This window comes from Caloenas nicobarica, chromosome 36 (genome assembly GCF_036013445.1).
Source record: "Caloenas nicobarica isolate bCalNic1 chromosome 36, bCalNic1.hap1, whole genome shotgun sequence".
Taxonomy (NCBI): Eukaryota; Metazoa; Chordata; class Aves; order Columbiformes; family Columbidae; genus Caloenas; species Caloenas nicobarica.
The window spans coordinates 36,486-50,805 of NC_088280.1; the positions used below are offsets into that span (position 1 = coordinate 36,486).

General features: G+C 70.7%; 2 protein-coding genes across 2 annotated transcripts; one reads left to right on the forward strand and one right to left on the reverse strand.

The window, feature by feature from the left end:
• Window positions 1–275: 275 nt before the first annotated feature.
• On the forward strand, window positions 276–8,439 carry MAN2B1 (mannosidase alpha class 2B member 1). The gene is made up of 24 exons (XM_065654932.1): window positions 276–355; window positions 818–920; window positions 1,591–1,764; window positions 2,110–2,303; window positions 2,723–2,861; window positions 2,976–3,118; window positions 3,220–3,336; window positions 3,417–3,499; window positions 3,812–3,932; window positions 4,033–4,111; window positions 4,185–4,294; window positions 4,499–4,606; window positions 4,678–4,794; window positions 5,101–5,292; window positions 5,368–5,465; window positions 6,028–6,145; window positions 6,214–6,332; window positions 6,419–6,520; window positions 6,596–6,683; window positions 6,933–7,013; window positions 7,088–7,303; window positions 7,417–7,590; window positions 8,073–8,175; window positions 8,269–8,439. The coding sequence occupies exons 1-24, from the start codon at window positions 284–286 to the stop codon at window positions 8,433–8,435; spliced, it is 3,018 nt and encodes a 1,005-aa protein (XP_065511004.1). The 5' UTR covers window positions 276–283; the 3' UTR covers window positions 8,436–8,439.
• Window positions 8,440–8,472: 33 nt separating this feature from the next.
• Window positions 8,473–14,301, reverse strand: TRMT1 (tRNA methyltransferase 1). The gene is made up of 16 exons (XM_065654953.1): window positions 14,001–14,301; window positions 13,344–13,575; window positions 13,204–13,259; window positions 12,951–13,099; window positions 12,021–12,208; window positions 11,592–11,707; window positions 11,407–11,519; window positions 11,172–11,320; window positions 11,003–11,086; window positions 10,744–10,813; window positions 10,536–10,670; window positions 9,468–9,553; window positions 9,268–9,376; window positions 9,116–9,192; window positions 8,915–9,034; window positions 8,473–8,695 (listed from the first exon to the last, which is right to left on the reverse strand). Exons 1-16 carry the CDS (start codon window positions 14,008–14,010, stop codon window positions 8,473–8,475), a joined length of 1,917 nt encoding a protein of 638 aa, XP_065511025.1. The 5' UTR covers window positions 14,011–14,301.
• Window positions 14,302–14,320: the final 19 nt, after the last annotated feature.

Below are 14,320 nucleotides of genomic sequence, written 5' to 3' on the forward strand. Positions count from 1 at the left end.
CCGCGGGAGGGGCCGTTTGCAACGCCCGCCCTGGGAGGCGGCACTCGCGGTGTCAATCACGGCCTCTGCTCCTCCTCATTGGCTCCCGCCCGCCATGTCACCGCCCCTTACGCGGGGGGGGCGGGGCCGCCTGCCGTTACGCCCCGCCGTCGCGCGCCGCTGCCAGTCAGAGCGCGGGGCGTGGCCGAGGCGCCTTCCCTCGCCGCCCATTGGCCCCGCGGGTGCGGAGGGGCGGGGCGCCGCTGGGGTCATGTGAGCGGGAGGTCACATGACCGGGACCGTCATGGCGGGGCCCGCGGTGGCGGCGGCGGCGCTGCTGCTGGGAGCGGCGGCGGCCGCGGCCTGCGGGTACCAGGTGGGACCGGGGTGGACTGGGAGGGACTGGGCGGCGTTGGGAGAGACTGGGGAGGCACCGGAGCGTCCCGGGAAAACGGGAACTGGGAGGTACTGGGGGCACTGGGAGAGACTGGGGGGTTATCGAGAGGGACTGGGGGGGCACTAGAAGGGACTGGGAGGGACTGGGGGGGACTGGCAGGGACTATGGGGGCAATGGAGCTTCCTGGGGAAACGGGAACTGGGGAGATTGGGAGGGACTGGGGGTCTCTGGGAGCAACTGGGAGGACCTGAGGAGAACTGGGAGTGACTGAAGGGAACCGGGGGGGAACTGGGGGCAACTGGGAGGGACTGGGAGCGCGTCCTGGCCGCTGGTTCCCGCAGCCGTTTGCCGCCTCTGCCGGAACCCGAGGGCTCAGGAGGCACGTGGGGGTGTCCCCCACCTTGTCCCCCCCTGTCACCCCCTGTCCCCCTGTCCCCGCAGTCGTGTCCCCCCACCCGGCCCGGGTTCCTGACCGTGCACCTGGTCCCGCACACGCACGATGACGTGGGGTGGCTGAAGACGGTGGACCAGTATTTCTATGGAAGTGAGGACCAAGGCGGGGGACACTGGCCCCAGGGGGGTGACACATCCCCGAGGCCACCGCGGGGGCGGCAGTGACACTGGACAGAGGGACACAGAGGGACACAGGGGCCCCATGGGGAGGGGACACAGTCGCTGGGGGGGTGACGTGTCCCCGAGGCCACCGCGGGGGTGGTGATGACACCTCCAAGGCCGCTGCAGGGTGTAGATTCCCCCCCTGTGTCGCTGCGTGTGTCCCCCCAGCGCAACACGTGGGCGTGTGGGACGTCTTGGATGTCACCTGTGTCCCCAGGGCTGTCCCTGTCCCCTGCTATGCCATGTCCCCTTGTCCCTGTTCTGCTGTCCTCATGCTGTGCCATGTCACCAGGGCTGTCTCTGTCCCCGTGTCCTTGTCCCCCTGTCCCCATGCTGTGCCCTGTCCCCCTGTCCCCATGCTGTCCCATGTCCCCCTGTTCCTGTCCCCCTGTCCCCATGCTGTGCCATGTCCCCAGGGCTGTCCCCATGTCCCTGTGACCCCCCCCGTGTCCCCCCCAGCCCAGTGTAGAACGTGGGCGTGTGGCACATCGTGGATGTCACCCGTGTCCCCAGGGCCATCCCTGTCGCCCCCATGTCCCCCCCACGTCCCTCCTGTGTCCCCACATCCCAGTGACCGCCCCCCGTCCGTGCCCCCCCAGTGCAGAACGCGGTGCAGCACGCGGGCGTGCGCTACATCCTGGACTCGGTGCTGGCCCAGCTGGTGGCCGCCCCCTCCCGCCGCTTCTCCTTCGCCGAGGTGGCTTTTCTGTGGCGCTGGTGGCGGCAGCAGGACGGGGACACCAGGGACACCGTGCGCCGGCTGGTCCGCGAAGGTGGGGGGCACAGGGGTGGGGGGGGGACACCACTGGATGGGGATGGGGGGGACACCAGGGACACCGTGCGCCGGCTGGTCTGGGAAGGTGGGGGTGGCCTGGGGGGGACACACAGAGGGATGGGGATGGGGGGGCTGGGGGTCCCTGAAGGTCTTAGGGAGCAAATGGGGACATTGCGGGGGGTTGGGATGTCCTTGGGGACAAACAGGGATGGGGGGGTCACAGGGGGGTCCCTGAGGGTCACGGGGTGACAGGGACCTGGGGAGGCTCTGGGGGGTCCCAGGGACCTGGGGGGCTCTGGGGTGTCCCCGGGGGGTCACAAGTGTCCCCTGTGTCCCCCCCCAGGCCGCCTGGAGCTGGTCGGGGGGGGCTGGTGCATGAGCGACGAGGCCACCACCCACTATGGCCCCAGTATAGACCAGCTGGCGCTGGGGAGGGGGTTCCTGCGGCGGGAGCTGGGGGGCTGCGGGGTCCCCCGCGTGGCCTGGCAGATCGACCCCTTCGGCCACGCGCGCCAAACGGCCGAAATCTTCGCTCAGGTGGGGACCCCAGACCCCCCCTACACCCCAAAACCCTCCCGGGGACCCCAAACCCCCCTGAACTGCCCCAGGGACCCCTGAACCCCCCTGATGTCCCCAAAACCCCCAGGGACCCCTGAACCCCCCCGGGGACCCCCAAACCCCCCCACCCCCCGGTGATTCCCCCATTACTCCCTAACTGGGGTACAACGGGCTGTCCCTGATCCCTGTGACCCCCCCCTAATGCTGATGAGCCCCCTGTTCCCCCAGATGGGCTATGATGGGCTGTCCCTTTCCCCTGTGACCCCCCTGTTCCCCCTGTCCCCCCAGATGGGCTATGATGGGCTGTTCCTGTTCCCGTGACCCCCCTGTCCCCCCAGATGGGCTATGACGGGCTGTCCCTGTCCCCTGTGACCCCCCTGTCCCCCCTGTCCCCCTAGATGGGCTATGACGGGCTGTTCCTGGGCCGCGTGGACGTGCAAGACAAGGGGACCCGTGAGCAACGCCGGGAGCTGGAGCTGCTGTGGCGGGCGGGGGGGGACAGTGACAGCGACCCCCCTGGCGGGGACATCTTCACCGGTGGGACAGGGACCCCCCCGGGCTGGGGATCCCCTTTCCTGTCCCCACATCCCTGTGTCCTCTCTGGGGGTGTCGCTGTCCCCTGAGTCCCCTCGTCCCCACCCGTGTCCCCAGGGATCCTCCCCAACATGTACAACCCCCCCCCGGGGTTCTGCTGGGACCAGCTCTGCTCCGACCCCCCCGTGGTGGACGAGGACAGTGACGAGAACAACGTGGACGCCGTTGTCACCGCCTTCCTGCGGGCGGTGGCCGAGCAGGTGGGTGTCCCTGGGGGGTTGGGGGTGTCCCCACGGTGTGGGGGTGTCCCCAGGAGTGTGGGGGTGTCCCCAGGGGGGTCCTGACCCACGTCCCCCCCCAGGCTCAGCATTACCGCACCAACCACCTCATCATGACCATGGGCTCCGACTTCCACTACGAGAACGCTGAGCTCTGGTTCCGCAACATGGACAAGCTGATCCAGCACGTCAACGCGCGGGTGAGGGTCCCATGTCTCCGCCATGTCCCCCCTGTGTCCCCCACGTGTCCCCGTGTCCCCCCCTCACCCCTCTTTCCCAGCAAGCCAACGGCAGCCGCGTCCACGTCCTCTATTCCACGCCTTCCTGCTACCTCTGGGCGCTGCATCAGGCCAATCTCAGCTGGTGAGAGCCGGGGACCCAGGCGACCGGGGGGGACTCAGGCATCCTGGGGCGGGGGGGAACACACCAAAGTTGCCTGGAACTAAAGTTCAGGGGCATGGGGGCATGGGGGTGGGAAGGTAAACCAGGGGGCACCCAGTCCCAGGTAGACAGGGGTGCCCTGGGGTCCCGGGTAGACCTGGTGGCCCTGGGATCATGGGTAGACCTGGCAGCCCAGGGGGACCCAGGTGTTTGGGGGGACCCAGGTGTCTGGGAGGGACCCAGGCGTCCAGGGAGCAGACGGACAGACAGACTCAGCCCCATGTTCCCCCCCAGGCCTCTGAAAACGGACGATTTCTTCCCGTACTCCGATGGGCCGCACCAGTACTGGACGGGCTATTTCAGCAGCCGCCCGGCGCTCAAACGCTACGAGCGGCTCAGCTACGGCTTCCTGCAGGTGAGGGGAGCCCCCCTGACCCCCCACCCCGGACATGGTTCCCTGTGCCCAGGGGGGTTCCCCCCCCTGACCCCCCCGGACGCCGGGGTTTCCCCCACAGATGTGCCGCCAGCTGGAGGCTCTGGTGGGACCTGTGGCGTGGGATGGTCCCTACGGGCGCGGGAACAGCTCGGTGCTGCGTGAGTGTCACTGGGGGGGCCTGGGGACCCCCCTTGAACCCCCCTGGGCGCCCTGACCCCCCCGTTTCCCCAGGCGAGGCCATGGCCGTGGCCCAGCACCACGACGCCGTGAGCGGCACCGAGCGGCAGCACGTGGCCAATGACTACGCCAAGCGGCTGGCGCGGGGCTGGGGGGGCTGCCAGGTGAGAGAGACCCCCTGCTTGGGGTGTTGGGGGGTGTTACTGGTGTCTAGGGAGGGTGTTACTGGTGTGTGGGGTGGGCAGCACCCAGTAGCTGCTTTGGGGACAAGCTCTTGATCCTGGGCAGCATTTTGGGGTCAATCTGAGGAATCTGGGTGGGCACAGTGCGGGGGGCTGGAGCAGTGACCCCCCCGTTGTCCCCCCCAGGTCCTGGTGGCCAACGCGCTGGCCCAGCTCGGTGTCACCAAGGGGCCCGTCGTGTTCTGTGACAAACTCAACATCAGCATGTGTCCCCTGACGGAGACAGCAGCGACTGTGAGCACCGGGGGGGTTGGGGGGGCCTGGGGGTGTCCTGGTGACACTGACCCCGCCCCCCGTCCCCCCAGTTCAGCGTCATCCTCTACAACCCCCTGGGCCGCCGCGTGTCCTGGCCCGTGCGGCTGCCGGTCAACGGCGGGGGCTACGAGGTGACGGACGCCCAGGGCCAGCGCGTGCCCAGCCAGGTGACCCCCCCGGGCCTCCCCGTGACCACCCCCCGTGCCCTCCTGCCTCCTCCCGATCCCCCTGCACACCCCTGTATCCCCCTGTGCCCCCCCCAAGCCCCTGTGCCCCCCTCGAGCCCCTGTACCTCCCTGTCCCCCCCCGTACCCCCTCGACCCCCCTGTACATCCCTGGGTCCCCCCAGTGCCCCTCTGTGCCCCCTGCACCCTCGTGCCCCCCCATACCCCCTGTGCACCCCCAGACCCCCCCAAGCCTCCCATGCCCCCCTACACCCCCCTGACCCTCCCCAACCCCCCCCGCCCCCCCAGGTCATCCCCCTGTCCAACGTCACCCGCCGGTTGCGGGATGGTGACCCCGGTGACCCCGCGCGGGGGGAGCTGCTGTTCTCGGCCCCCACCCCCCCCCTGGGCTTCAGCACCTTCACGGTGACGCGGCTGAAGCGGGGGGGCCCCGCCGCGCCCCCCACCCCCCAGGAGGAGCCTCTGGAGATCCGCAACGAGGTGGGTCCTGGTTCAACCAGTGCGGGGGGCACCGGGGGGGCTGGGGTGGGTGCTGACCCCCCCCCGGCCCCCCAGCACCTCCAGGCGCTGATCGACCCCCGCACGGGGCTGCTGCGGGAGCTGCGGGACCTGGAGCGGGGGCTGGAGCTGCCGCTGGCCCAGGGCTTCTACTGGTGAGCACTGGGGGCACTGGGAGGGATTGGGGGAACTGGGGGGGACTGGGGGGCTTCCTCCGCTCCCCATCCTCATCTCCTTCTCTTCCTGCCTTTTTCATCTTCCTCGTCTCTTCCTGTTTGTTCTTCCCATCTCTTTTCATTTTCTTGTTATTTCTCCTGTTTCTTTTCCTTTTTTGCCTCTTTTCTGCTGCTTTTTTCCTTCGTATTTCTATTCCTGTCGTTACCCTTCTCATCATTTCGTCTTCCTCATTTCTTTTTCCTCTTCCATTTTCCTGCTCTTCTTCTTCTTCTCTTTCCTCTCTTTCTTCTGTTTGTTTTTTTCTCCTCTTTCTTCTCTTTCTCCTGTTTCTCGTTCCTTCCTTCTGCTCTTGTCTTTCTCCTTATTTCTTTTTCCTGTTCCTCCTCCTGTTTTCCTCGTCATCTTTCTCCTCCTCATCTCTTTCTCCTCATTTTTCTCCTGTTCCTCCTCTTCTTTTCTTTTTCCTCCTCACTTCGTCTCTTCATCCCCCCGTTATCCCCCGGTTTTCCCCATTTCCCCCCGTTTTCCCCCCGTTTCCAGGTACAACTCGAGCGGCGGTGACGCCCTCAGCCCGCAGCCCTCGGGCGCCTACATCTTCCGCCCCGGCGCCCCCCGGCCCGTCCCCGTGTCCCAGCGCGTCCCCACGGCCCTGCTCAAGGTGGGTGTCCCCCCGTGGCCCCCGGTGCCCCCCGTGCCCCCCGCCCGCTGACCCCCCTGTCCCCGCAGACCCCGCTGGTGCAGGAGCTTCACCAGAACTTCTCGTCCTGGTGCTCCCAGGTACTGCGGCTCCGCGCGGGGCAGCGGTACCTGGAGCTCGAGTGGACCGTGGGGCCCATTCCCGTGGGGTGAGGCGACTGGGGGGGGCCCTGAGCCCCCAAAACACTGGGGACCCCCCCCCGGGCCCCCTCCGCTCACCCCCCATCTCCCATAGGGACGGCTGGGGCAAGGAGATCGTCAGCCGCTTCGAGACGCCGCTGCGGACGGACGGACGGTTCTACACCGACTCCAACGGACGCCAGATCCTGGAGCGCAGGTCGGGGACCCCCCCGGGGACACTGGGACCCCCCGGGACCCCCCAGACCCCCTGACCACACTCTGACCCCCCCAGGCGCGACTACCGGCCCACGTGGAACCTGAACCAGACGGAGCCGGTGGCCGGGAATTATTACCCCGTTAACACCCGCATCTTCATCAAGGTCTGGGGGGGCAGGAAAACGGGGGGGGCTGAGAACGGGGCACAACTCGTCACGCGTGTGATGGGGACATGATGGGGCACAACTTATCACACGTGTGGCAGGGACGTGGAGAGGTCAGAACTTGTCACCCGTGTGACGGGGACACAGGGGGGGTCTGAACTTGTCACCCGTGTGATGGGGACACAGGGGGGGTCCGAACTCGTCCCCCGTGTCCCGGGGGGGTCCCCACCTTTTCCTCTTGTGCCCCAGGACCAGAAGCTGCAGCTCACGGTTCTCACCGATCGCTCCCAGGGCGGCAGCAGCGTCACCGACGGCTCCGTGGAGCTGATGGTGAGTCGGGGTGACACGGGGCAGGGGGGTTCCCGTGTCCGGGCCCCCCCGGTGTCACCGTGTCCCACCCCCAGGTTCACCGGCGGCTCCTGCAGGACGACAGCCGGGGGGTGGGGGAGCCCCTGGACGAGCAGGGGCCGGACGGGCGGGGGCTGCGGGTGCGGGGGCTGCACCGGGTGCTGCTGGACCCGGTGGCCACGGCGGCCGAGCGGCACCGGCCGCTGGCGCAGGAGCTCGGCACCCCCCCCTTCGTGCTGCTGGCACCGGCGCCGCTCGCCGGGACGCGGCAGGTGAGGGGGGCAAACCGGGGGCTGGGGGGGGCGTGGTGTGGGTGTCCCCCCCCCGAATCGCCGTGTCCCCCTCCAAATGGCCGTGTCCCCCCCGAATCGCGGCGTCCCCGCAGTTCTCGGGGCTGCGGCGGGAGCTGCCGCACAACGTGCACCTGCTGACGCTGGCGGCCGGTGGTGGTGACGCCGGGGACGCCGGGGGGGGCGACACCGTCCTGCTGCGCCTGGAGCACCAGTTTGCGAGGGGGGAGAGCGAGAGCGGGTCCCGGCCCGTCACCATCGACCTGCTGGTGAGAGGGGGCTTGGGGGCTGGGGGGTCACAGTGGGGCTGGGGGGGATAATTTGGGGACTGGGGGGAGGGCAAGTCTGGGGCCGGGGGGGGCGACTTGGGGCCTGGGGGGGGAAACTTGGGGCTGGGGGGGGATAAATTGGGGACTGGGGGGGTCACTGTAGACTGGGGGGAGGCAGGTCTGCGGCTGGGGGGGTCAGTGTGGGGCTGGGGGTGTGATTTGGGGGCTGGTTGGGGGTCTCCATGGCCAGGGGGGGTGAGACTGGGGGTGCAGATTGGGGGCTGGGGGGGTCAAACCCTGTACTGGGTGGGGGGGGCTTAGCCCCCCCCCGATCCCCCCCCCCGATCCCCCCCCCCGATCCCCCCCCAGGTCAGCCTGCTCCAGCTCGGGGGGGGCTCCTGGGGGGATTCCCCACTCTGGGGGTTTCCCACCCCCGGGGGGGGACACGGGGGGGGTCACTGACGGGCTGTCCCCCCCCGCAGAGCCTTTTCTCATCGTTCACCATCACGGGGGTGCAGGAGATGGGGCTGGGGGGGGACGTCCCGCTCGCCGCCATCTCCCGCCTGCGCTGGAACACGGACACGGGTACGGGGGGGGACACGCACGGGGGGGCCATGGGGGGGTCACCCCCACCCCCCTCACCCCCCCACCCCCCTCACCCCCCCCGTGCCCCCCCAGGTCCCTCCCGCCCCCGTCCCGTCCCCAACCTGGACCCCAGGCGGGTGACGCTGTGCCCGATGCAGATCAGGACGTTCCTGCTCCGCGTGCGCTACGGGGGGGCGCGGGGGGGGACACGGGGGGGTCCTGAGCCCCCCCCACCCTCCCCCCGCTCCCAAGTGCATTAAAAACCACGAGATTTTCTCAGAAACGGTTTAATCGGCGTCAAGGTGCAGGGGGAGCAGTCGGGGGCTCCCCCTCGTCCCCAGCGCCCCCACCTCCAATTCCTGCCCCCCCCTCCAATTCCGACCCCCCTGCGGCCTCTCGGGGCCGTTTGCAGGGGGCGCTTTTGGCCCCGTCCGTCCCCACGTCCGTCCGCGTGTCCGTCCGTGTCCGTTTGTTCTGCAGCCGCTTCCGTTTCTCCTGCAGGGAGGGGCAGATGCCGCCCCTGGCGGGGGGGGGTGGGGGGTAAGGGGGGGCAAAATGTTCCCCCCAGCTCCAAGAGAGAACAAGGGACCCCCCCCCCCTTTTTTGGGGGTCCTTATTCTGTCTTGGGAAAATACCGGGGGGGCTCTTGGAGGAGGTTTGAGGGGGATGCCCCAAAATCAGCGCCCCCCCCAGCCCCCCCCTCCCAGCCCCCCCGGCCCCCAGCCCCGCCCCCCCTCACCCGGGCTTGGCCTTGGCCTTGGGCCCCCAAAAAGCTTCGGGGTTCTCGGGGAACCGCGTCAACCCGCGGCGGCGGGAGGTGGGGTTGGCGTCGGCGCGGAGGGCGAAGGAGGCCTGGAGCCTGCGAAAAGGGGGGGCCGGGGGGGTCAGCGGGAGGTTTTGGGGGGCTTGGGGGGTTTTGAGGGGTTTTGGGGGCTCGTACGTGGGCTCCAGGGCCAGGATCCGCGCGGCCGGGCTGCCCTCGGCGAGACGCTCGCGCTTCACCGGCTGGATCTTGGCCTGGGGGGGGGACACGGGCGGGGGTCAGGGGGGTCCCGGGGGGGTTTGGGGGTCCCTGTGCCCCCCCCAGCTCACCCAGCAGCGCATGATGTCCCAGAGCGCGGCGGGGGGGGCGTCCGTCTTGACGGCGTTTCTGCAGGCGTGGGACAGCGAGACGCGGTGGCCGGCGTGGAGCAGAGCGGACCTGGGGACAAGGGGGGACGCGGGAGTTTGGGGGGGACGCGGGGGTTTGGGGGAGCCCCCCCGAGGGGGATTGGGGGTCGGGGGGGTCGTACCGCAGCTGCAGCAGGGACGGGGTGTTGCTGCGGATGGTGCTGCTGAGGCCGTCGAGGGTGTAATACAGGGGGACGTCACTGAGCTCCTGGCCCCAGCACGGGATGGGGGGGGACAGTCACCGTCCAGAGCTGCGCCTGCCCCCCCCCGGTGTCCCCAGGGTCCCCTCACCTCGGTAACGACACTCAGCGCCCCCTGTCCCTGAGTCCCCCCGCTGTCCCCTGTGTCCCCAATGTCCCCTCACCTCGGTGATGACACTCAGCGCCCCCTGTCCCTGAGTCCCCCCGGTGTCCCCTGTGTCCCCAATGTCCCCTCACCTCGGTGATGACACTCAGCACCCCCCTGTCCCTGTGTCCCCCCGCTGTCCCCTGTGTCCCCAATGTCCCCTCACCTTGGTGATGACACTCAGCACCCCCCTGTCCCTGAGTCCCCCCTGTGTCCCCTGTGTCCCCTGTGTCCCCAATGTCCCCTCACCTCGGTGACGACACTCAGCGCCCCCCTGTCCCTGTGTCCCCCCCGTGTCCCCTGTGTCCCCTGTGTCCCCAATGTCCCCTCACCTCGGTGACGACACTCAGCGCCCCCCTGTCCCTGTGTCCCCCCGCTGTCCCCTGTGTCCCCAATGTCCCCTGTGTCCCCAATGTCCCCTCACCTCGGTGACGACACTCAGCGCCCCCTGTCCCTGAGTCCCCCCGGTGTCCCCTGTGTCCCCAATGTCCCCTCACCTCGGTGATGACACTCAGCGCCCCCGTCCCTGTGTCACCCCAGCATCCCCTGTGTCCCCAATGTCCCCAGTGTCCCCAATGTCCTCTCACCTAGGTGACGACACTCAGCACCCCCCTGTCCCTGTGTCCCCCTGCTGTCCCCTGTGTCCCCAATGTCCCCAATGTCCCCTCACCTCGGTGATGACACTCAGCGCCCCCCTGTCCCTGTTTCACTCCAGCGTCCCCTGTGTCCCCAATGTCCCCAGTGTCCCCAATGTCCTCTCACCTCGGTGACGACACTCAGCGCCCCCCTGTCCCTGAGTCCCCCCTGTGTCCCCAATGTCCCCAGTGTCCCCAATGTCCCCTCACCTCGGTGACGACGCTCAGCACCCCCCGCATTCGCCCCTCGCTCGCGAACCTCCCCGGGTTCCGCTCCAGCGCCGCCAGCACCCGCTCGACAAACGGGACGTCGTGCAGGGGGGCGGCCCAGATGGGACCCCCGACCTGGGGGGACACAGGGGGTCAGGGGGACGGGGGGGGCACAGGTGGATACGGGGGGGACAGGGGATGCCCCCACCTGGTGCCGGTGCTGGCAGAACTCGCAGGTGGGAGCCACCGGTGGCCCCGTGGCCACCCCGAACTTGAACCTGGGCAGAGGGGGGGAAAAGCAGGGGGTGACGCCCCATCCCCAGTCCCAGAGCCACCCCCCCCCCCGCCCCAGGATCCCCCCCCACTAGCCCAGAGCGCACCCCCACATCCTGGGACCCCCGGCCATCCCCAGAGCGCCCCCATCCCAGAGACCCCCCCATCCCTGACCCCCCCACGCCCCCCCATACCCCTCTCCGTGCGCCGTCGCCCTCCCCAGGGGCTGCAGGTGGTGGGAGCCGCAGCCCCCGCAGTGAAACACCAGCGCCTGTTTGCTGTGAAACAAACCGCGGCGGGGGGGTCAGAGGGACGCGAACCACCCGCCCCGATCCCCCTGCCCCCCACGCGCCCCCCCCTCACCTGGCCGAGCCCTTGACCTTGGCCTGGCCCGCGAACACCCGCACGAAGACGCGCACGTAGAAGTCGGCGCTGAGGCTGAGCAGCGGCGCGACCACGCGCTGGTACACGTTGGCGCGGCTCTGCAGGCTGTGCAGGACGATGCGCAGGGCCTGGGGGGGGGACGGGGGACGCTGCTGACCCTCTGCCGCCCCCCCCAGGATGTGGGGGGGCTCGGGGACCCCCTCCCCGGACTCACCATCTCGTGGCAGAACTTGGCCTTGAGCGACACGGCGCCGTATTTGCCGAAACACGTCTCGGGGCTGTTCCCGGCCAGCACGGCCATGTCGGTGCAGGTGACGCAGAGCAGCCCTGGGCGGGGGGACATGGGGGCGTCAGGGGGACACCGGGGGGTCCCCGACACCCCCCCGCCCCCCCACTCACCCCCGTCGCTCACGGCCTGGACGGCGGCGTCCAGGAAGGGGGCGGGGCTGCCGTAGGGGTCAAGGTCAATGACGTCGAAGGGCGCGCGGGCGGCCTTGGCCTCGTACATCAGCATCCTGGGGGAGTGCAGGGGGGGGGGCACGGGGACCAAATCAGCCCCCCCGGGGTCCCCGAGACCCCCCAGGCCTCGGGAAACCCCCAGTGACTCCGACCAGTATGAACGGGGAGGGACTGGGGAGGTCCCCACAAACCAGCCCCCCCCACTTTGAGGGTGTGGGCTGGGGGGTGGGACACCCCCTGACCCCCCAATGGGGACGCCCCCTCTAACCCCCCCACGTGGGGACACCGGGACCAGCCCGAGCCCTCCCAGTACCCGGCAAACCCCAACATCTCTGCCCAGTGCAAACTGGGCGGGACTGGGGGGGTTACCTGGCGTCGGCCGTGCTGGGGGTCACCAGGGCCCCCACCCCGTTGCGGGTGACGTTGCGGGCGATGAGCGCGGCCGCGGGGGGGGACACGTCGTTGGCCACCACGGCCACCAGCCCGGGGACCTCGCGGGCCAGACGGATGGAGCGGAGACCCGAGGCGGCCAAGGCCTCGAGCACCCGCAGCCCCCCCTGGGGACAGGGACACCCCCAGTGGGACAGGGACCCCCTCATAGGGACAGGGACCCCCCCAGTGGGACAAGGACATCCCCATAGGGACAGGGACCCCCCAGGGCAGCCAAGGCCTCGAGCACCCGCAGCCCCCCCTGGGGACAGGGACCCCCCCAGTGGGACAGGGACCCCCCGAGTGAGACAGGGACCCCCTCATAGGGACAGGGACCCCCCCAGTGGGACAAGGACATCCCCATAGGGACAGGGACCCCCCAGGGCAGCCAAGGCCTCGAGCACCCGCAGCCCCCCCTGGGGACAGGGACACCCCCAGTGGGACAGGGACACACCCATAGGGACAGGGACCCCCCCAGTGGGACAGGGACATCCCCATAGGGACAGGGACCCCCCCAGTGGGACAGGGACATCCCCATAGGGACAGGGACCCCCCCAGTGGGACAGGGACCCCCTCATAGGAACAGGGACCCCCCCAGTGGGACAGGGACCCCCCGAGTGGGACAGGGACATCCCCATAGGGACAGGGACCCCCCCAGTGGGACAGGGACCCCCCCAGTGGGACAGGGACATCCCCATAGGGACAGGGACCCCCCCAGTGGGACAGGGACCCCCACAGTGGGACAGGCACCCCGTGAGTGGGACAGGGACATCCCCATAGGGACAGGCACCCCCCCAGTGGGACAGGGACCCTCCGACTGGGGACAGAGGTGACACGCCAGTGCCCCCCCCAGCCCCCGCGCCCCCCCACCTCGCACACTTCTCCCGCTCTCGCCGTCAGCGTGGCCGCGGGGACGCCGGTGTCCCCCGTGTCCCCCGGGTCCCCCGGGTCCCCCGGGTCCCCGTTCTCCGCTGGGGGGGCGTCACCCCCGGCCGGCTGCTCCTCCCCAGGGAGCACGACTGCAAAAAGGAGGGGGGGGTGACAGAGGCGACCCCGGGGGGGTCACAGGGGGCGGGGACACCCCGGGGGGGGCCCAGGGGACGGCGCCCCCCCCCGTACCTACCCCTGATCCCCTTGGGCTCCAGCTGCAGCCGCGCGAACTCGGTCACCACGGCACAGCTGGGGGGGGGACACGGGGTCAGCGACCCCCTGGGCGGGGGCGGGGAACACCCACCCTGGCCCCCCCGGGTCCCCCCCGCTCACGTGAGGTCCCGGTTAAAGCCCTGCACCGGGTTGTAGAAGACGCCGCTGTCCCCGGGGAGCACGATCGTGGCCGCCCCCTCGCTCACCAGCATCTCCCCCGGCCCGGGGGGGTCCCCAGAGCCCGGGGGGGGCCCGGGGGGGTCCCCAGAGCCCGGGGGGGGCGTGGAGGCCTCGGCCATGGCGGGGGGAGCGCGGGGCAGGGCCGGGAGGCCGCGGCGGAAGCTGCTGAAAGCTGCGGGGGGGGGTGGGGGGGTTAATACGGGACCGGGGCGGGGCGGGGGGGGGGACACACGGACCCCAGCACGTGGCGCGGCCCGGGCGCGCCAAACCCCGCCAGGCCCCGCCCCTCAGCCAGGCCCCGCCCCTCAGCCAGGCCCCGCCCCTCAGCCAGGCCCCGCCCCTCAGCCAGGCCCCGCCCCTCCGTCAGGCCCCGCCCCCGCAGGCCCCGCCCCCAGCCAGGCCCCGCCCGCCCCCCCGCAGGCCCCGCCCCTCCGCCAGGCCCCGCCCGCCGCCGCAGGCCCCGCCCCCTCAGGCCCCGCCCCTCCGCCAGGCCCCGCCCCTCCGCCAGGCCCCCTCCAGGCCCCGCCCCCTTCCAGGCCCCGCCCCCCGCAGGCCCCGCCCCCGCAGGCCCCGCCCCCGCCGGTCCCGGCCGCTCACCCGCGCGCATCCTCCGCGCGCCGCCGCCCCCTACTCGGCCGCCGCCATCTTGCGGCGCCGCGTGGGCACGTGACCTGCCGGCCGAGCGACGGCGCCCGGCGAGGGCCACAAAGCTTCCGCCCGCACTTCCTCCCCTTCTCCCCCCCCCCCCCAGCTCCAGAAACGAGGCCGCGAAATCTGATCCCGCGTGGGAGACCCCGGCCTGATCCCCCCGCCACGGAGCGGGGGTTTCCCCAGCTGGGACAGACCCCGCGGTGGCGCGGTGGGGGGGGACGGGGACACAGGCGTTCGGGGCCACTCGGCGCTCGGCTGGTCGCGCC